General features: G+C 47.8%; 1 protein-coding gene across 1 annotated transcript in view; it reads left to right on the forward strand.

Annotated features, from left to right (window-relative positions):
* grin2bb (glutamate receptor, ionotropic, N-methyl D-aspartate 2B, genome duplicate b) overlaps nucleotides 1-22,150 on the forward strand; it is a 143,991-nt gene that overhangs the window by 94,742 nt on the left and 27,099 nt on the right. The window contains exons 7-8 of the mRNA XM_065001450.1: nucleotides 18,144-18,312; nucleotides 19,916-20,069. Of these exons, the coding sequence (XP_064857522.1) occupies nucleotides 18,144-18,312; nucleotides 19,916-20,069 (323 nt within the window). The remainder of the gene's footprint in view (nucleotides 1-18,143; nucleotides 18,313-19,915; nucleotides 20,070-22,150) is intronic.

Here is a 22,150-nt window from a genome sequence, read left to right on the forward strand (position 1 = left end):
ATCCTGTACCTGTCCTCCTCTCTTCTGATTATCCTGTACCTGTCCCCCTCTCTTCTGATTATCCTGTACCTGTCCCCCTCTCTTCTGATCATCCTGTACCTGTCCCCCTCTCTTCTGATCATCCTGTACCTGTCCCCCTCTCTTCTGATTATCCTGTACCTGTCCCCCTCTCTTCTGATCATCCTGTACCTGTGCCCCTTCTCTTCTGATCATCATGTACCTGTCCTCCTCTCTTCTGATTATCCTGTACCTGTCCTCCTCTCTTCTGATTATCCTGTACCTGTCCCCCTCTCTTCTGACCGTCCTGTACCTGTCCTCCCTCTCTTCTGATTATCCTGTACCTGTGCCTCTTCTCTTCTGATCATCCTGTACCTGTCCCCCTCTCTTCTGATTATCCTGTACCTGTCCCCTCTCTTCTTACCTGTCCTCCTCTCTTCTGATTATCCTGTACCTGTCCCCTCTCTTCTGATCATCCTGTACCTGTCCCCCTCTCTTCTGATCATCTGTACCTGTCCTCCTCTCTTCTGATCATCCTGTACCTGTCCCCCTCTCTTCTGATCATCTGTACCTGTCCCCCTCTCTTCTGATCATCTGTACCTGTCCCCCTCTCTTCTGTGTACCTGTCCTCCTCTCTTCTGATTATCCTGTACCTGTCCTCCTCTCTTCTGATTATCCTGTACCTGTCCTCCTCTCTTCTGATCATCATGTATCCTGTACCTGTCCTGTACCTGTCCTCCTCTCTTCTGATCATCCTGTACCTGTCCCCCCTTCTGATTATCTTACCTGTCCTCCTCTCTTCTGATTATCCTGTACCTGTCCTCCTCTCTTCTGATTATCCTGTACCTGTCCCCCTCTCTTCTGATCATCCTGTACCTGTCCCCTCTCTTCTGATCATCCTGTACCTGTCCCCCTCTCTTCTGATTATCCTGTACCTGTCCCCTCTCTTCTGATTATCCTGTACCTGTCCCCCTCTCTTCTGATCATCCTGTACCTGTCCCCCTCTCTTCTGATCATCCTGTACCTGTCCCCCTCTCTTCTGATCATCCTGTACCTGTCCCCCTCTTCTTCTGTACCTGTCCTCCTCTCTTCTGATTATCCTGTACCTGTCCCCTCTCTTCTGATTATCCTGTACCTGTCCCCCTCTCTTCTGATCATCCTGTACCTGTCCCTCTTCTCTTCTGATCATCCTGTACCTGTCCCCCTCTCTTCTGATCATCCTGTACCTGTCTCCTCTCTTCTGATTATCCTGTACCTGTCCTCCTCTCTTCTGATTATCCTGTACCTGTCCCCTCTCTTCTGATTATCCTGTCCCCCTCTCCTGTCATGTACCTCTCTTCTGATCATCCTGTACCTGTCCCCTCTCTTCTGATTATCCTGTACCTGTCCCCCTCTCTTCTGATCATCCTGTACCTGTCCCCCTCTCTTCTGATCATCATGTACCTGTCCCCCTCTCTTCTGATCATCCTGTGATTATCCTGTACCTCCCCCTCTCTTCTGATCATACCTGTCCCCTCTCCTGATTATCCCCCTCTCTTCTGATTATCCTGTACCTGTCCCCCTCTCTTCTGATCATCATGTACCTGTCCCCCTCTCTTCTGATCATCATGTACCTGTCCTCCTCTCTTCTGATTATCCTGTACCTGTCCCCCTCTCTTCTGATCATCCTGTACCTGTCCCCTCTCTTCTGATCATCCTGTACCTGTCCCCCTCTCTTCTGATCATCATGTACCTGTCCCTCCTCTCTTCTGATTATCCTGTACCTGTCCCTCTTCTGATTATCTCTTCTGATCATCCTGTACCTGTCCCCCTCTCTTCTGATCATCCTGTACCTCTCTTCTGATCATCCTGTACCTGTCCCCTCTCTTCTGATTATCCTGTACCTGTCCTCCTCTCTTCTGATTATCCTGTACCTGTCCCCCTCTCTTCTGATCATCCTGTACCTGTCCCCCTCTCTTCTGATCATCCTGTACCTGTCCCCTCTCTTCTGATCATCTGTACCTGTCCCCCATCCTGATCATCCTGTACCTGTCCCCTCTCTTCTGATCATCATGTACCTGTCCCCCTCTCTTCTGATCATCCTGTACCTGTCCTCCTCTCTTCATCCTGTACCTGTCCCCCTCTCTTCTGATTATCCTGTACCTGTGATTATCCTGTACCTGTCCCCTTCTTCTGATCATCATGTACCTGTCCCCCTCTCTTCTGATCATCATGTACCTGTCTCTTCTGATTATCCTGTACCCTCCTCTCTTCTGATTATCCTGTACCTGTCCTCCTCTCTTCTGATTATCCTGTACCTGTCCTCCTCTCTTCTGATTATCCTGTACCTGTCCCCCTCTCTTCTGATTATCCTGTACCTGTCCCCCTCTCTTCTGATCATCCTGTACCTGTCCCCCTCTCTTCTGATCATCCTGTACCTGTCCCCCTCTCTTCTGATTATCCTGTACCTGTCCCCCTCTCTTCTGATCATCCTGTACCTGTCCCCCTCTCTTCTGATCATCCTGTACCTGTCCCCCTCTCTTCTGATCATCCTGTACCTGTCCCCCTCTCTTCTGATTATCCTGTACCTGTCTCTTCTGATTATCCTGTACCTGTCCCTCTCTTCTGATCATCTGTACCTGTCCCCCCCTCTGATCATCTCTTCTTTGATTATCCTGTACCTGTCCTCCTCTCTTCTGATTATCCTGTACCTGTCCCCCTCTCTTCTGATTATCCTGTACCTGTCCCCTCTCTTCTGATCATCCTGTACCTGTCCCCCTCTCTTCTGATCATCCTGTACCTGTCCCCCTCTCTTCTATCCTGTACCTGTCATCCTCTCTTCTGATCATCATGTACCTGTCCTCTCTTCTGATTATCCTGTACCTGTCCCCCCTCTTCTGATCATCATGTACCTGTCCCCTCTCTTCTGATCATCATGTACCTGTCCCCCTCTCTTCTGATCATCCTGTACCTGTCCCCCTCTCTTCTGATCATCCTGTACCTGTCCCCCTCTCTTCTGATCATCATGTACCTGTCCCCTCTCTTCTGATTATCCTGTACCTGTGCCCTCTCTTCTGATCATCCTGTACCTGTCCCCCTCTCTTCTGATCATCCTGTACCTGTCCTACCTCTCTTCTGATTATCCTGTACCTGTCCCCCCTCTTCTATCTGACCTGTCCATCTCTTCTGATTATCCTGTACCTGTCCCCCTCTCTTCTGATCATCCTGTACCTGTCCCCCTCTCTTCTGATCATCCTGTACCTGTCCCCCTCTCTTCTGATTATCCTGTACCTGTCCCCTCTCTTCTGATTATCCTGTACCTGTCCCCTCTCTTCTGATTATCCTGTACCTGTCCCCCCTCTCTTCTGATCGTCCTGTACCTGTCCCCCTCTCTTCTGATCATCCTGTACCTGTCCCCTTCTCTTCTATCACCTGTGCCTCTTCTCTTCCTGATCATCATGTACCCCCCTCTCTTCTGATCATCATGTACCTGTCCTCCTCTCTTCTGATTATCCTGTACCTGTCCTCCTCTCTTCTGATTATCCTGTACCTGTCCCCTCTCTTCTGATGATCCTGTACCTGTCCTCCTCTCTTCTGATCATCATGTACCTGTCCTCCTCTCTTCTGATTATCCTGTACCTGTCCCCCTCTCTTCTGATCATCCTGTACCTGTCCCCCTCTCTTCTGATCATCCTGTACCTGTCCCCTCTCTTCTGATTATCCTGTACCTGTCCCCTCTCTTCTGATCATCCTGTACCTGTCCCCCTCTCTTCTGATTATCCTGTACCTGTCCCCTCTCTTCTGATCATCCTGTACCTGTCCCCCTCTCTTCTGATCATCCTGTACCTGTCCCCCTCTCTCTGATTATCCTGTACCTGTCCCCATCCTGATTATCCTGTCCCCCTTCTCTTCTGATCATCATGTACCTGTCCCCTCTCTTCTGATCATCACCTGTCCTCCTCTCTTCTGATTATCCTCTACCTGTCCCCCTCTCTTCTGATCATCCTGTACCTGTCCCCCTGTCTTCTGATCATCATGTACCTGTCCCCTCTCTTCTGATCATCCTGTACCTGTCCCCCTCTCTTCTGATTATCCTGTACCTGTCCCTTCTCTTCTGATCATCATGTACCTGTCCCCCCCATGTACCTGTCTTCTTTGATCATCCTGTACCTGTCCTCCTCTCTTCTGATTATCCTGTACCTGTCCTCCTCCCCCTCTCTTCTGATTATCCTGTCCCCTTCTCTTCTGATCATCCTGTCCTGTCCTCTCTTCTGATCATCCTGTACCTGTCCTCTTCTCTTCTGATCATCATGTACCTGTCCCCTCTCTTCTGATCATCATGTACCTGTCCTCCTCTCTTCTGATTATCCTGTACCTGTCCTCCTCTCTTCTGATTATCCTGTACCTGTCCTCCTCTCTTCTGATCATCATGTACCTGTCCTCCTCTCTTCTGATTATCCTGTACCTGTCCCCCTCTCTTCTGATCATCCTGTACCTGTCCCCCTCTCTTCTGATCATCCTGTACCTGTCCCTCTTCTGATTATCCTGTACCTGTCCTCCTCTCTTCTGATTATCCTGTACCTGTCCCCCTCTCTTCTGATCATCCTGTACCTGTCCCCCTCTCTTCTGATCATCCTGTACCTGTCCCCCTCTCTTCTGATTATCCTGTACATGTCCCCTCTCTTCTGATTATCCTGTACCTGTCCCCTTCTCTTCTGATTATCCTGTACCTGTCCTCCTCTTCTTATCCTGTACCTGTCCCCCATCTTCTGATCATCCTGTACCCCCCTCTCTTCTGATTATCCTGTACCTGTCCCTCTCTTCTGATTATCTTCTGTCCCTCTCTTCTGATCATCCTGTACCTGTCCTCCTCTCTTCTGATTATCCTGTACCTGTCCCCCTCTCTTCTGATCATCCTGTACCTGTCCCTCTTCTCTTCTGATCATCATGTACCTGTCCTCCTCTCTTCTGATCATCCTGTACCTGTCCCCCTCTCTTCTGATTATCCTGTACCTGTCCCCTTCTCTTCTGATCATCATGTACCTGTCCCCCTCTCTTCTGATCATCATGTACCTGTCCTCCTCTCTTCTGATCATCCTGTACCTGTCCTCCTCTCTTCTGATTATCCTGTACCTGTCCCCCTCTCTTCTGATTATCCTGTGACCTGTCCTCCTCTCTTCTGATTATCCTGTACCTGTCCCCCTCTCTTCTGATTATCCTGTACCTGTCCTCCTCTCTTCTGATTATCCTGTACCTGTCCCCCTCTCTTCTGATCATCCTGTACCTGTCCCCCTTCTCTTCTGATCATCCTGTACCTGTCTTTGATTATCCTGTACCTCTCTTCTTGATCATCATGTACCTGTCCCCATTCTCTTCTGATCATCATGTACCTGTCCCCTCTCTTCTGATTATCCTGTACCTGTCCTCCTCTCTTCTGATTATCCTGTACCTGTCCTCCTCTCTTCTTCCTGATCATCATGTACCTGTCCTCCTCTCTTCTGATTATCCTGTACCTGTCCCCCTCTCTTCTGATCATCCTGTACCTGTCCCCCTCTCTTCTGATCATCCTGTACCTGTCCCCCTCTCTTCTGATCATCCTGTACCTGTCCCCCTCTCTTCTGATCATCCTGTACCTGTCCCCCCTCTTCTGATCATCCTGTACCTGTCCCCCTCTCTTCTGATCATCCTGTACCTGTCCCCCTCTCTTCTGATTATCCTGTACCTGTCCTCCTCTCTTCTGATTATCCTGTACCTGTCCCCCTCTCTTCTGATCATCATGTACCTGTCCCCCTCTCTTCTGATCATCATGTACCTGTCCCCCTCTCTTCTGATTATCCTGTACCTGTCCTCCTCTCTTCTGATCATCCTGTACCTGTCCTCCTCTCTTCTGATTATCCTGTACCTGTCCTCCTCTCTTCTGATCATCCTGTACCTGTCCCCCTCTCTTCTGATCATCCTGTACCTGTCCCCCTCTCTTCTGATCATCCTGTACCTGTCCCCCTTCTCTTCTGATCATCCTGTACCTGTCCCCTCTCTGATTATCCCCCTCTCTTCTGATTATCCTGTACCTGTCCCCTCTCTTCTGATCATCCTGTACCTGTCCCCCTCTCTTCTGATCATCCTGTACCTGTCCCCCTCTCTTCTGATTATCCTGTACCTGTCCTCCTCTCTTCTGATTATCCTGTACCTGTCCCCCTTCTCTTATCCTGTACCATCTTCTGATTATCCTGTACCCCCCTCTCTTCTGATTATCCTGTACCTGTCCCCTCTCTTCTGATTATCCTGTACCTGTACCTGTCATCCCCTCTCTTCTGATCATCCTGTACCTGTCCCCCTCTCTTCTGATCATCATGTACCTGTCCTCCTCTCTTCTGATTATCCTGTACCTGTCCCCCTCTCTTCTGATCATCATGTACCTGTCCCCCTCTCTTCTGATCATCATGTACCTGTCCTCCTCTCTTCTGATTATCCTGTACCTGTCCCCCCTGTCTTCTGATCATCATGTACCTGTCCTCCTCTCTTCTGATCATCCTGTACCTGTCCCCTCTCTTCTGATTATCCTGTACCTGTCCCCCTTCTCTTCTGATCATCATGTACCTGTCCCCCTTCTCTTCTGATCATCATGTACCTGTCCCTCTTCTGATTATCCTGTACCTGTCCTCATCTTCTGATTATCCTGTACCTGTCCCCTCTCTTCTGATTATCCTGTACCTGTCCTCCTCTCTTCTGATTATCCTGTACCTGTCCCCCTCTCTTCTCATCCTGTACCTGTCCCCCTCTCTTCTGATCATCCTGTACCTGTCCCCCTCTCTTCTGATTATCCTGTACCTGTCCCCTCTCTTCTGATTATCCTGTACCTGTCCTCCTCTCTTCTGATTATCCTGTACCTGTCCCCCTCTCTTCTGATCATCCTGTACCTGTCCCCCTCTCTTCTGATCATCCTGTACCTGTCCCCCTCTCTTCTGATTATCCTGTACCTGTCCCTTCTCTTCTGATCATCCTGTACCTGTCCCCCTTCTCTTCTGATCATCATGTACCTGTCCCCCTCTCTTCTGATTATCCTGTACCTGTCCTCCTCTCTTCTGATTATCCTGTACCTGTCCTCCTCTCTTCTGATTATCCTGTACCTGTCCTCCTCTCTTCTGATCATCATGTACCTGTCCTCCTCTCTTCTGATTATCCTGTACCTGTCCCCCTCTCTTCTGATCATCCTGTACCTGTCCCCCTGTCTTCTGATCATCATGTACCTGTCCTCCTCTCTTCTGATCATCCTGTACCTGTCCCCCTCTCTTCTGATTCATCCTGTACCTGTGCCTCTTCTCTTCTGATCATCATGTACCTGTCCCCCTTCTCTTCTGATCATCATGTACCTGTCCTCCTCTCTTTGATTATCCTGTACCTGTCCTCCTCTCTTCTGATTATCCTGTACCTGTCCCCCTCTCTTCTGATTATCCTTGACCTGTCCTCCTCTCTTCTGATTATCCTGTACCTGTCCTCCTCTCTTCTGATTATCCTGTACCTGTCCTCCTCTCTTCTGATTATCCTGTACCTGTCCCCCTCTCTTCTGATCATCCTGTACCTGTCCCCTCTCTTCTGATCATCCTGTACCTGTCCCCTTCTCTTCTGATTATCCTGTACCTGTCCCCCTTCTCTTCTGATCATCATGTACCTGTCCCCTTCTCTTCTGATCATCATGTACCTGTCCTCTCTTTGATTATCCTGTACCTGTCCTCCTCTCTTCTGATTATCCTGTACCTGTCCTCCTCTCTTCTGATCATCATGTACCTGTCCTCCTCTCTTCTGATTATCCTGTACCTGTCCCCCTTCTCATCCTGTACCTGTCCTCTCTTCTGATTATCCTGTACCTGTCCCCTCTCTTCTGATCATCATGTACCTGTCCCCTCTCTTCTGATTATCCTGTACCTGTCCCCCTCTCTTCTGATCATCCTGTACCTGTCCCCCTCTCTTCTGATCATCCTGTACCTGTCCCCCTCTCTTCTGATTATCCTGTACCTGTCCCCTCTCTTCTGATTATCCTGTACCTGTCCTCCTCTCTTCTGATTATCCTGTACCTGTCCTCCTCTCTTCTGATTATCCTGTACCTGTCCCCCTCTCTTCTGATCATCCTGTACCTGTCCCCCTCTCTTCTGATTATCCTGTACCTGTCCCCCTCTCTTCTGATTATCCTGTACCTGTGCCTCTTCTCTTCTGATCATCATGTACCTGTCCCCCTTCTCTTCTGATCATCATGTACCTGTCCTCCTCTCTTCTGATTATCCTCTACCTGTCCCCCCTCTCTTCTGATCATCCTGTACCTGTCCCCCCTGTCTTCTGATCATCATGTACCTGTCCTCCTCTCTTCTGATCATCCTGTACCTGTCCCCCTCTCTTCTGATTATCCTGTACCTGTGCCTCTTCTCTTCTGATCATCATGTACCTGTCCCCCTTCTCTTCTGATCATCATGTACCTGTCCTCCTCTCTTTGATTATCCTGTACCTGTCCTCCTCTCTTCTGATTATCCTGTACCTGTCCCCCTCTCTTCTGATTATCCTGTACCTGTCCTCCTCTCTTCTGATTATCCTGTACCTGTCCTCCTCTCTTCTGATTATCCTGTACCTGTCCCCCTCTCTTCTGATTATCCTGTACCTGTCCCCCTCTCTTCTGATCATCCTGTACCTGTCCCCCTTCTCTTCTGATCATCCTGTACCTGTCTCTCTTTGATTATCCTGTACCTGTGCCTCTTCTCTTCTGATCATCATGTACCTGTCTTCTGATCATCCCTCTCTTCTGATCATCATGTACCTGTCCCCCTCTTCTGATCATCATGTACCTGTCCCCCTCTTCTTCCTGTATTATCCTGATTATCCTGTACCTGTCCTCCTCTCTTCTGATCATCATGTACCTGTCCCCCTCTCTTCTGATCATCCTGTACCTGTCCCCCTCTCTTCTGATCATCCTGTACCTGTCCCCCTCTCTTCTGATCATCCTGTACCTGTCCCCCTCTCTTCTGATTATCCTGTACCTGTCCTCCTCTCTTCTGATTATCCTGTACCTGTCCTCCTCTCTTCTGATTATCCATGTACCTGTCCTCCTCTCTTCTGATCATCCTGTACCTGTGTACCTGTCCCCCTCTTCTGATCATCTTCTCTTCTGATCATCCTGTACCTGTCCCCCTCTCTTCTGATTATCCTGTACATGTCCTCCTCTCTTCTGATTATCCTGTACCTGTCCCCTCTCTTCTGATTATCCTGTACCTGTCCCCTCTCTTCTGATTATCCTGTACCTGTCCCCCTCTCTTCTGATCATCCTGTACCTGTCCCCCTCTCTTCTGATTATCCTGTACCTGTCCCCTCTCTTCTGATTATCCTGTACCTGTCCTCTTCTCTTCTGATCATCATGTACCTGTCCCCCTCTCTTCTGATCATCATGTACCTGTCCTCCTCTCTTCTGATTATCCTGTACCTGTCCCCCTCTCTTCTGATCATCCTGTACCTGTCCCCTCTCTTCTGATCATCATGTACCTGTCCTCCTCTCTTCTGATCATCCTGTACCTGTCCCCCTCTCTTCTGATTATCCTGTACCCCTCTCTCTTCTGATTATCCTGACCTGTCCTCCTCTCTTCTGATTATCCTGTACCTGTCCTCCTCTCTTCTGATTATCCTGTACCTGTCCTCCCTCTTCTGATTATCCTGTACCTGTCCCCTCTCTTCTGATCATCCTGTACCTGTCCCCCTCTCTTCTGATCATCCTGTACCTGTCCCCCTCTCTTCTGATTATCCTGTACCTGTCCTCCTCTCTTCTGATTATCCTGTACCTGTCCCCTCTCTTCTGATCATCCTGTACCTGTCCCCCTTCTCTTCTGATCATCCTGTACCTGTCCCCTCTCTTTGAATATCCTGTACCTGTCCTCCTCTCTTCTGATCATCATGTACCTGTCCCCTTCTCTTCTGATCATCTGTACCTGTCCTCCTCTCTTTGATTATCCTGTACCTGTCCTCCTCTCTTCTGATTATCCTGTACCTGTCCTCCTCTCTTCTGATTATCCTGTACCTGTCCTCCTCTCTTCTGATCATCATGTACCTGTCCCCCTCTTCTGATTATCCTGTACCTGTCCCCTCTCTTCTGATCATCCTGTACCTGTCCCCTCTCTTCTGATCATCATGTACCTGTCCCCTTCTCTTCTGATCATCATGTACCTGTCCTCCTCTCTTTGATTATCCTGTACCTGTCCCTCTCTTCTATCCTGTACCTGTCCCCCTCTCTTCTGATTATCCTTGACCTGTCCTCCTCTCTTCTGATTATCCTGTACCTGTCCTCCTCTCTTCTGATTATCCTGTACCTGTCCTCCTCTCTTCTGATTATCCTGTACCTGTCCCCCTCTCTTCTGATCGTCCTGTACCTGTCTCCCTTCTCTTCTGATCATCCTGTACCTGTCCCCTTCTCTTTGATTATCCTGTACCTGTCCTCCTCTCTTCTGATTATCCTGTACCTGTCCCCTCTCTTCTGATCATCCTGTACCTGTCCCTTCTCTTCTGATCATCCTGTACCTGTCCCCTCTCTTTGATTATCCTGTACCTGTCCCTCTTCTCTTCTGATCATCATGTACCTGTCCCCTTCTCTCTGATCATCATGTACCTGTCCTATCTCTTTGATTATCCTGTATCTGTCCTCCTCTCTTCTGATTATCCTGTACCTGTCCTCCTCTCTTCTGATCATCATGTACCTGTCCTCCTCTCTTCTGATTATCCTGTACCTGTCCCCCTCTCTTCTGATCATCCTGTACCTGTCACCCCTCTCTTCTGATCATCCTGTACCTGTCCCCCTCTCTTCTGATTATCCTGTACATGTCCTCCTCTCTTCTGATTATCCTGTACCTGTCCTCCTCTCTTCTGATTATCCTGTACCTGTCCTCCTCTCTTCTGATTATCCTGTACCTGTCCCCCTCTCTTCTGATCATCCTGTACCTGTCCACCTCTCTTCTGATTATCCTGTACCTGTCCCCCTCTCTTCTGATTATCCTGTACCTGTGCCTCTTCTCTTCTGATCATCATGTACCTGTCCCCCTTCTCTTCTGATCATCATGTACCTGTCCTCCTCTCTTCTGATTATCCTCTACCTGTCCCCCCTCTCTTCTGATCATCCTGTAGCTGTCCCCCCTGTCTTCTGATCATCATGTACCTGTCCTCCTCTCTTCTGATCATCCTGTACCTGTCCCCCTCTCTTCTGATTATCCTGTACCTGTGCCTCTTCTCTTCTGATCATCATGTACCTGTCCCCCTTCTCTTCTGATCATCATGTACCTGTCCTCCTCTCTTTGATTATCCTGTACCTGTCCTCCTCTCTTCTGATTATCCTGTACCTGTCCCCCTCTCTTCTGATTATCCTTGACCTGTCCTCCTCTCTTCTGATCATCATGTACCTGTCCCCCTTCTCTTCTGATCATCATGTACCTGTCCCCCTTCTCTTCTGATCATCATGTACCTGTCCTCCTCTCTTTGATTATCCTGTACCTGTCCTCCTCTCTTCTGATTATCCTGTACCTGTCCTCCTCTCTTCTGATCATCATGTACCTGTCCTCCTCTCTTCTGATTATCCTGTACCTGTCCCCTCTCTTCTGATCATCCTGTACCTGTCCCCCTCTCTACTGATCATCCTGTACCTGTCCCCCTCTCTTCTGATTATCCTGTACCTGTCCCCCTCTTCTGATTATCCTACCTGTCCTCCTCTCTTCTGATTATCCTGTACCTGTCCTCCTCTCTTCTGATCATCATGTACCTGTCCTCCTCTCTTCTGATTATCCTGTACCTGTCCCCCTCTCTTCTGATCATCCTGTACCTGTCCCCCTCTCTTCTGATCATCCTGTACCTGTCCCCCTCTCTTCTGATTATCCTGTACATGTCCTCCTCTCTTCTGATTATCCTGTACCTGTCCTCCTCTCTTCTGATTATCCTGTACCTGTCCTCCTCTCTTCTGATTATCCTGTACCTGTCCCCCTCTCTTCTGATCATCCTGTACCTGTCCCCCTCTCTTCTGATTATCCTGTACCTGTCCTCTCTTCTTATCCTGTACCTGTGCCTCTTCTCTTCTGATCATCATGTACCTGTCCCCCTTCTCTTCTGATCATCATGTACCTGTCCTCCTCTCTTCTGATTATCCTCTACCTGTCCCCCTCTCTTCTGATCATCCTGTAGCTGTCCCCCCTGTCTTCTGATCATCATGTACCTGTCCTCCTCTCTTCTGATCATCCTGTACCTGTCCCCCTCTCTTCTGATTATCCTGTACCTGTGCCTCTTCTCTTCTGATCATCATGTACCTGTCCCCCTTCTCTTCTGATCATCATGTACCTGTCCTCCTCTCTTTGATTATCCTGTACCTGTCCTCCTCTCTTCTGATTATCCTGTACCTGTCCCCCTCTCTTCTGATTATCCTTGACCTGTCCTCCTCTCTTCTGATTATCCTGTACCTGTCCTCCTCTCTTCTGATTATCCTGTACCTGTCCCCCTCTCTTCTGATTATCCTGTACCTGTCTCCCTTCTCTTCTGATCATCCTGTACATGTCCCCTTCTCTTTGATTATCCTGTACCTGTCCTCCTCTCTTCTGATTATCCTGTACCTGTCCCCCTCTCTTCTGATCGTCCTGTACCTGTCTCCCTTCTCTTCTGATCATCCTGTACCTGTCCCCTTCTCTTTGATTATCCTGTACCTGTGCCTCTTCTCTTCTGATCATCATGTACCTGTCCCCCTTCTCTTCTGATCATCATGTACCTGTCCTCCTCTCTTTGATTATCCTGTACCTGTCCTCCTCTCTTCTGATTATCCTGTACCTGTCCTCCTCTCTTCTGATTATCCTGTACCTGTCCTCCTCTCTTTGATTATCCTGTACCTGTCCTCCTCTCTTCTGATTATCCTGTACCTGTCCTCCTCTCTTCTGATTATCCTGTACCTGTCCCCCTCTCTTCTGATCGTCCTGTACCTGTCTCCCTTCTCTTCTGATCATCCTGTACCTGTCCCCTTCTCTTTGATTATCCTGTACCTGTGCCTCTTCTCTTCTGATCATCATGTACCTGTCCCCCTTCTCTTCTGATCATCATGTACCTGTCCCCCTTCTCTTCTGATCATCATGTACCTGTCCTCCTCTCTTTGATTATCCTGTACCTGTCCTCCTCTCTTCTGATTATCCTGTACCTGTCCTCCTCTCTTCTGATCATCATGTACCTGTCCTCCTCTCTTCTGATTATCCTGTACCTGTCCCCCTCTCTTCTGATCATCCTGTACCTGTCCCCCCTCTCTACTGATCATCCTGTACCTGTCCCCCTCTCTTCTGATTATCCTGTACCTGTCCTCCTCTCTTCTGATTATCCTGTACCTGTCCTCCTCTCTTCTGATTATCCTGTACCTGTCCCCCTCTCTTCTGATCGTCCTGTACCTGTCCCCCTTCTCTTCTGATCATCCTGTACCTGTCCCCCTTCTCTTCTGATCATCCTGTACCTGTCCCCCCTCTCTTCTGATCATTCTGTACCTGTCCCCCTCTCTTCTGATCATCATGTACCTGTCCTCCTCTCTTCTGATCATCATGTACCTGTCCCCCTTCTCTTCTGATCATCATGTACCTGTCCTCCTCTCTTCTGAGTATTCTCTACCTGTCCCCCCTCTCTTCTGATCATCGTGTACCTATCCCCCCTCTCTTCTTATCATCATGTACCTGTCCTCCTCTCTTCTGATCATCATGTACCTGTCCCCCTCTCTTCTGATTATCCTGTACCTGTGCCTCTTCTCTTCTGATCATCATGTACCTGTCCCCCTTCTCTTCTGATCATCACGTACCTGTCCTCCTCTCTTCTGATCATCCTGTACCTGTCCCCCTCTCTTCTGATCATCCTGTACCTGTCCTCCTCTCTTCTGATTATCCTGTACCTGTCCTCCTCTCTTCTGATTATCCTGTACCTGTCCCCCTATCTTCTGATCGTCCTGTACCTGTCCCCCTTCTCTTCTGATCATCCTGTACCTGTCCCCCTTCTCTTCTGATCATCCTGTACCTGTCCCCCTCTCTTCTGATCATCCTGTACCTGTCCCCCTCTCTTCTGATTATCCTGTACCTGTCCTCCCTCTCTTCTGATTATCCTGTACCTGTGCCTCTTCTCTTCTGATCATCATGTACCTGTCCCCCTTCTCTTCTGATCATCATGTACCTGTCCTCCTCTCTTCTGATTATCCTGTACCTGTCCTCCTCTCTTCTGATTATCCTGTACCTGTCCTCCTCTCTTCTGATCATCATGTACCTGTCCTCCTCTCTTCTGATTATCCTGTACCTGTCCTCCTCTCTTCTGATCATCATGTACCTGTCCTCCTCTCTTCTGATTATCCTGTACCTGTCCTCCTCTCTTCTGATTATCCTGTACCTGTCCTCCTCTCTTCTGATTATCCTGTACCTGTCCCCCTCTCTTCTGATCATCCTGTACCTGTCCCCCCTCTCTTCTGATCATCCTGTACCTGTCCCCTCTCTTCTGATTATCCTGTACCTGTCCTCCTCTCTTCTGATTATCCTGTACCTGTCCTCCTCTCTTCTGATTATCCTGTACCTGTCCCCCTCTCTTCTGATCATCCTGTACCTGTCCCCCCTCTCTTCTGATCATCCTGTACCTGTCCCCCTCTCTTCTGATTATCCTGTACCTGTCCTCCTCTCTTCTGATTATCCTGTACCTGTCCCCCTCTCTTCTGATCGTCCTGTACCTGACCCCCTCTCTTCTGATCATCCTGTACCTGTCCCCCTCTCTTCTGATTATCCTGTACCTGTCCTCCTCTCTTCTGATCATCATGTACCTGTCCTCCTCTCTTCTGATTATCCTGTACCTGTCCCCCCTCTCTTCTGATCATCATGTACCTGTCCCCCTCTCTTCTGATCATCATGTACCTGTCCTCCTCTCTTCTGATTATCCTGTACCTGTCCCCCTCTCTTCTGATCATCCTGTACCTGTCCTCCTCTCTTCTGATTATCCTGTACCTGTCCTCCTCTCTTCTGATTATCCTGTACCTGTCCTCCTCTCTTCTGATTATCCTGTACCTGTCCCCCTCTCTTCTGATTATCCTGTACCTGTCCCCCTTCTCTTCTGATCATCCTGTACCTGTCCCCCTCTCTTCTGATTATCCTGTACCTGTCCTCCTCTCTTCTGATTATCCTGTACCTGTCCCCCTCTCTTCTGATCGTCCTGTGCCTGTCCCCCTTCTCTTCTGATCATCCTGTACCTGTCCCCCCTCTCTTCTGATTATCCTGTACCTGTCCTCCTCTCTTCTGATCATCATGTACCTGTCCCCCTTCTCTTCTGATCATCATGTACCTGTCCTCCTCTCTTCTGATTATTCTCTACCTGTCCCCCCTCTCTTCTGATCATCCTGTACCTATCCCCCCTCTCTTCTTATCATCATGTACCTGTCCTCCTCTCTTCTGATCATCATGTACCTGTCCCCCTCTCTTCTGATTATCCTGTACCTGTGCCTCTTCTCTTCTGATCATCATGTACCTGTCCCCCTTCTCTTCTGATCATCACGTACCTGTCCTCCTCTCTTCTGATCATCCTGTACCTGTCCCCCCTCTCTTCTGATCATCCTGTACCTGTCCTCCTCTCTTCTGATTATCCTGTACCTGTCCTCCTCTCTTCTGATTATCCTTACCTGTCCCCTATCTTCTGATCGTCCTGTACCTGTCCCCTTCTCTTCTGATCATCCTGTACCTGTCCCCCTTCTCTTCTGATCATCCTGTACCTGTCCCCCTCTCTTCTGATCATCCTGTACCTGTCCCCCTCTCTTCTGATTATCCTGTACCTGTCCCCCTCTCTTCTGATTATCCTGTACCTGTGCCTCTTCTCTTCTGATCATCATGTACCTGTCCCCCTTCTCTTCTGATCATCATGTACCTGTCCTCCTCTCTTCTGATTATCCTGTACCTGTCCTCCTCTCTTCTGATTATCCTGTACCTGTCCTCCTCTCTTCTGATTATCCTGTACCTGTCCCCCTCTCTTCTGATCATCCTGTACCTGTCCCCCTCTCTTCTGATCATCCTGTACCTGTCCCCCTCTCTTCTGATTATCCTGTACCTGTCCTCCTCTATTCTGATTATCCTGTACCTGTCCTCCTCTCTTCTGATTATCCTGTACCTGTCCCCTCTCTTCTGATCGTCCTGTACCTGTCCCCCTTCTCTTCTGATCATCCTGTACCTGTCCCCCCTCTCTTCTGATTATCCTGTACCTGTCCTCCTCTCTTCTGATTATCCTGTACCTGTCCCCCTCTCTTCTGATCGTCCTGTACCTGTCCCCCTTCTCTTCTGATCATCCTGTACCTGTCCCCCTCTCTTCTGATTATCCTGTACCTGTCCTCCTCTCTTCTGATCATCATGTACCTGTCCCCCTCTCTTCTGATCATCATGTACCTGTCCCCCTCTCTTCTGATCATCATGTACCTGTCCTCCTCTCTTCTGATTATCCTGTACCTGTCCCCCTCTCTTCTGATCATCCTGTACCTGTCCTCCTCTCTTCTGATTATCCTGTACCTGTCCTCCTCTCTTCTGATTATCCTGTACCTGTCCTCCTCTCTTCTGATTATCCTGTACCTGTCCCCCTCTCTTCTGATCGTCCTGTACCTGTCCCCCTTCTCTTCTGATCATCCTGTACCTGTCCCCCTCTCTTCTGATTATCCTGTACCTGTCCTCCTCTCTTCTGATTATCCTGTACCTGTCCCCCTCTCTTCTGATCGTCCTGTGCCTGTCCCCCTTCTCTTCTGATCATCCTGTACCTGTCCCCCCTCTCTTCTGATTATCCTGTACCTGTCCTCCTCTCTTCTGATCATCATGTACCTGTCCTCCTCTCTTCTGATTATCCTGTACCTGTCCCCCCTCTCTTCTGATCATCACGTACCTGTCCCCCCTCTCTTCTGATCATCATGTACCTGTCCCCCTCTCTTCTGATTATCCTGTACCTGTCCTCCTCTCTTCTGATTATCCTGTACCTGTCCCCCTCTCTTCTGATCGTCCTGTACCTGTCCCCCTTCTCTTCTGATCATCATGTACCTGTCCTCCTCTCTTCTGATTATCCTGTACCTGTCCCCCTCTCTTCTGATCATCATGTACCTGTCCCCCCTCTCTTCTGATCATCCTGTACCTGTCCCCCTCTCTTCTGATTATCCTGTACCTGTCCCCCTCTCTTCTGATTATCCTGTACCTGTCCCCCTCTCTTCTGATTATCCTGTACCTGTCCCCCTCTCTTCTGATTATCCTGTACCTGTCCCCCCTCTCTTCTGATTATCCTGTACCTGTGCCTCTTCTCTTCTGACCATCATGTACCTGTCCCCCTTCTCTTCTGATCATCATGTACCTGTCCTCCTCTCTTCTGATTATCCTGTACCTGTCCTCCTCTCTTCTGATTATCCTGTACCTGTCCTCCTCTCTTCTGATCATCATGTACCTGTCCTCCTCTCTTCTGATTATCCTGTACCTGTCCTCCTCTCTTCTGATTATCCTGTACCTGTCCTCCTCTCTTCTGATTATCCTGTACCTGTCCCCCTCTCTTCTGATCGTCCTGTACCTGTCCCCCTTCTCTTCTGATCATCCTGTACCTGTCCCCCTTCTCTTCTGATCATCCTGTACCTGTCCCCCCTCTCTAATGATCACCCTGTACTTGTCCCCCCTCTCTTCTACCTCTCTTTGATTGGCCCCAATTATTTTTGCCCTTTGACCCACCTGGTCATTGATTTCTTCCTGTGTCCCATTATCCTCATTTTTCTCTTTCCTCTCTTTCTTTTGCTCTTCCTCTCACTCTTATCCTTCTATTTCTCTCTCTCTATCTCTCTTTCTCTGTCATTCTCCCTCTCCTTCCCTCCCTCTCTCTCTTATCCTCTTCCTTCTATTTTCTTCTCCTTCTGTTTCAATTTCAATTTTCAATTTAAGGGTCTTTATAGGCATGGGAAACATATGTTTACATTTCCAAAGCAACTGAAATAGATAATAAATAAAAGTGAATTAAACAATTTAAAAAATAACAGTAAACATTACACTCACAAAAGTTCAAAAATAATGAAGACATTTCAAATGTCATATTATGTCTATATGCAGTGTTGTAACTATGTGCAAATAGTTCAAGTACAAAAGGGAAAATGAATAAGAAAATCTCTCTCTCAGCAATCAGACAGTACCTGGCCAGTACACCAAGCGCTGCTGTAAAGGATTCTGCATCGACATCCTGAAGAAGATTGCCAAGCAGGTCAAGTTCACCTATGACCTCTACCTGGTCACCAACGGAAAGCACGGCAAGAAGATCAACGGCACCTGGAATGGAATGGTCGGGGAGGTGGGAGTTTGTCCGTTCTTTCTCACTGACTCTCTTTGGCCCTTTTTTTCTTCTTCTTTTTTTCTCTTTTGGCGTTCTGACTCTTATCTCCTTATTTCCAGATCTGGGTTCGATTAGTATTGGAAATGTGTTCAAATACTTTGACTGTTTGATTGATTGAGCCTGCCTGAAGTGCTAGGAGGGCGGGGTTTGCACGTGCAGGACTATTCTATTGCTTCTATCGTGCCAGACAAGCTCAATTGAGTGCAGCACAAAGTATTTTGACAGAAGATGAATACTATTTGAACCCAGCAGGTCTGATTTGACTGCCTCTATATCCTAGCCTGCGGGGGGCTTTGATCCGCTCATTTCAAGTCTGGGAGAGAAGAGGAGAGGAGGTTCTTCATCAGACTCAGAGAGGGAGAGTTAGCAGTGGGAAGAGCCTCAGGGAAAGCCCCTACCTCGCCGGCATTAATTCCCATATTAAATCACATAGCACGTGTTAGATACAGCACTGTACTGCATCCTCTATGAAAGGATGTCCAAGTTAAACGACCGCGGGTGGGACGAAGAAACGTGTAGCCTTGCCTGACAACTGATCAATGTTGTGTTTGTATATCAGGGACAGAGATGCTGAGGAATGGATTCCTCTGGCATTATAAAACCTTTGACTGGATTCTGTAGTAAATCGACAGGGAGACGTGTCAACGTAGGCACACCCGGCTTATGCAAATGCACAGGCATGCCTGTTCTCATCATCCAAGTACGCGGCTAATTATTTCATTTAGATAGGAGAGAAGGAGGGAGCCAAAGATAAATGAGAGAGAGAAATGGGCACAAACAAATGAAAAACATCAGGAGGAGGAGTGAGAGAAGAGGGAGAGAGCAGAGGGGAGGGAATAATTCATGCTCACTCTGCTATGTATTTACCCTGTGTGGCCCACTTTTATACACTGCCCAAGGCCTCAGGTATTAACAGCTAAATATACCTGTAGAGACTCAGAGCAGGGAGGGAGGGGAATGAGTGAGTGAGTGAGTGGAGGGAGGGATTAGGATATAGGGGAGAGAGCAGGGGAGGGAAAGGTTTGTGGCAAGAACAGAGCTTTTTCCAGTTGTAGTAGTGATTCACTATACAGTGTAGTAACCCAGTTTCCTTCTCCTTCATTATTTTTCTCAGTCATGTTTCGTATCAGATCTAAAATGGCAGTGTATGTGAAGGGAAAAGGTGACCTCTCATTGATATACAGTAGTCTACAGTTGTAGTATAAAGTAGTAACCCAGTTTCCTGCTCCTTCGCCGTTTCTCTCGGTCCTGTTTTGTATCAGATCTAAAATGGCAGTGTATGTGAAGGGAAAAGGTGACCTCTCATTGATATACAGTAGTCTACAGTTGTAGTATAAAGTAGTAACCCAGTTTCCTTATTTTTCTCAGTCATGTTTTGTATCAGATCTAAAATGGCAGTGTATGTGAAGGGAAAAGGTGACCTCTCATTGATATACAGTAGTTTACAGTTGTAGTATAAAGTAGTAACCCAGTTTACTGCTCCTTCGCCGTTTCTCTCGGTCCTGTTTTGTATCAGATCCAAAATGACCTCCCGTTGACCCTGTCTCTCTCATTGACTCAGGTGGAGCAGAAGAAGGCCCACATGGCTGTGGGGTCGCTCACCATCAACGCGGAGAGGTCCGAGGTCATTGACTTCTCCGTGCCCTTCATCGAGACGGGGATCAGTGTCCTGGTCTCCCGTAGCAACGGCACTGTCTCCCCCTCTGCCTTCCTTGGTGAGAATCAGAGTACCACTGGCACCTGGTGTTGATGGAGATGCTTCACATCCATATGTCGTGACTTGACTTTAACATTATTCTGAAGACTGTTATTTATCTAATTAGCTAACTATGTTTAATTGTTACCCAATTAAATTATTCATGTCACAATTAACTCATTAGGATCTGGGGCACCACGAGAGCGGTTCTTTAACGAGTTATCACCTATCACATCTATAAACAGTCAACTTATTAATCATAACCTTGTATTATATCATAATTTTGAACAGTCGTAACCTCCTTGCATCTGCAAATACCCGAGCCTTACTTATGATTCAGTATTACACAAATTGGTTTCATTATTTATTTTTTAACTAATTAAATGGGAACACAATGATAAAAATACACACTCTGCACCAGCATTTGCCTGGAGACTGAAATACACTAATACACTGAAAACAGATCCCTAGCGGAATGACAACAACATGGATGTCTGTTAAAGAAGAGATGGAGGGACAGAGACACTTAACATTGGTACATTCAGAAACTACTCTCACCTACAGTAATCATATACTTTGCACCCGAACCACTGCCCACTTTGAGTAAGAAATCATGAATGTATGCATGTGAAATGCCTGGGTTCGCCAAGGATCTCTCGGTGAACAGGGCAATCTTTGAAAGGGGGTTGGGCCTTTTCACGGCACGCTTGTAAGGCTTTGATTGTCCAAAATGGTTCCAACAAGTCTTCTACTGTTGTCCTTCTTCGTAGTTGTCCGGTATCCGGTGAATTGTCGTATTGCCCTGAACAGAACTACAGAGTTGAATTTTCCTTCCCATTCACTCTTGAAGATGCTTCTTTGAAGATAGGCTAGCTGCCGTATCGATGGTTTCGCAGTGGGGTGATGAGAGTAGTGTAATTCGATGGTTTGAGTAACAGGATGGTCCTACTTAACTTTACTTAGGACAGCTAATCAGTCGTACCAGTGATTGTCCGGGAGGTGAGTTTATCGTCTCCACCTCGTGTTGAGTTTCAAAGTTCAATCCACTTTAAATGTGTATCTGCAGCTTCACACTTTTCTGTTTTTGCTTAACCCATCATTTATACCTTTTGCTCGAAAGGGGCGGCTCTGGCTGGCTAACATTCTCCCTGACCTCACTTCGGGGTGGAAACTACTAATGGTGCAAAGTTATGGAAAACAATTATCTCTTATAGCTTCTCACATCACATCCCTCTCTTAACAAAAACACTTTCATAATTTTTCATATTACATGCACAAGGCATAGTATGGAAACGTCATATATATAGTGGGTATACTTTCCAAGTTACAATATTTCGTTTATAACATTTTTAATGACATCACAAAATAACAAACAAAGTAACATTCGTGTTCTGTAGATTGCCTCTGATGATTCCCCACGTTTTGCATTAGAAATATTGTTCCAGTATTCGCTTTTGAACGTGTTAGAGTTTCGGCGGGAAAAAGGTCTGTTGAGACAAAGCACGTTTCTTTGGTGAATTTGGAAAGCACAGGCCTAGATCTTCTCCCTTGATTTACAACAGGACGTGAGTTGTTAATCCCCACTAGTTATTTCCTTCCCCCTCCACGGGTGACAGGGGGTTTGATTGAAGTTATTCATTGCTAACCTGATCGGACCTATTTGGATTCTCCTGGACACACACACTCAGTAGGCTACATAACCACACACACAGACATGGTAAATAACCACACACACACTCACAGACATGGTAAATAAGCACACACACACACAGACACAGACATGATAAATTAGCACGAACACACAGACATGGTAAATAACCACACACACTGACAGACACAGACATGGTAAATAACCACACACACACACAGACATGGTAAATAACCACACACACTCACAGACACAGACATGGTAAATAACCACACATACACAAACACACAGACATGGTAAATAACCACACACACACACACACACACACAGACACACACACACACACACACACACACACACACACACACACACACACACACAGACAGACATGGTAAATAACCACACACACACACAGACACAGGCACAGACATGATAAATAAGCACGAACACAC

This window comes from Oncorhynchus nerka, linkage group LG15, assembly GCF_034236695.1.
Source record: "Oncorhynchus nerka isolate Pitt River linkage group LG15, Oner_Uvic_2.0, whole genome shotgun sequence".
Classification (NCBI taxonomy): domain Eukaryota; kingdom Metazoa; phylum Chordata; class Actinopteri; order Salmoniformes; family Salmonidae; genus Oncorhynchus; species Oncorhynchus nerka.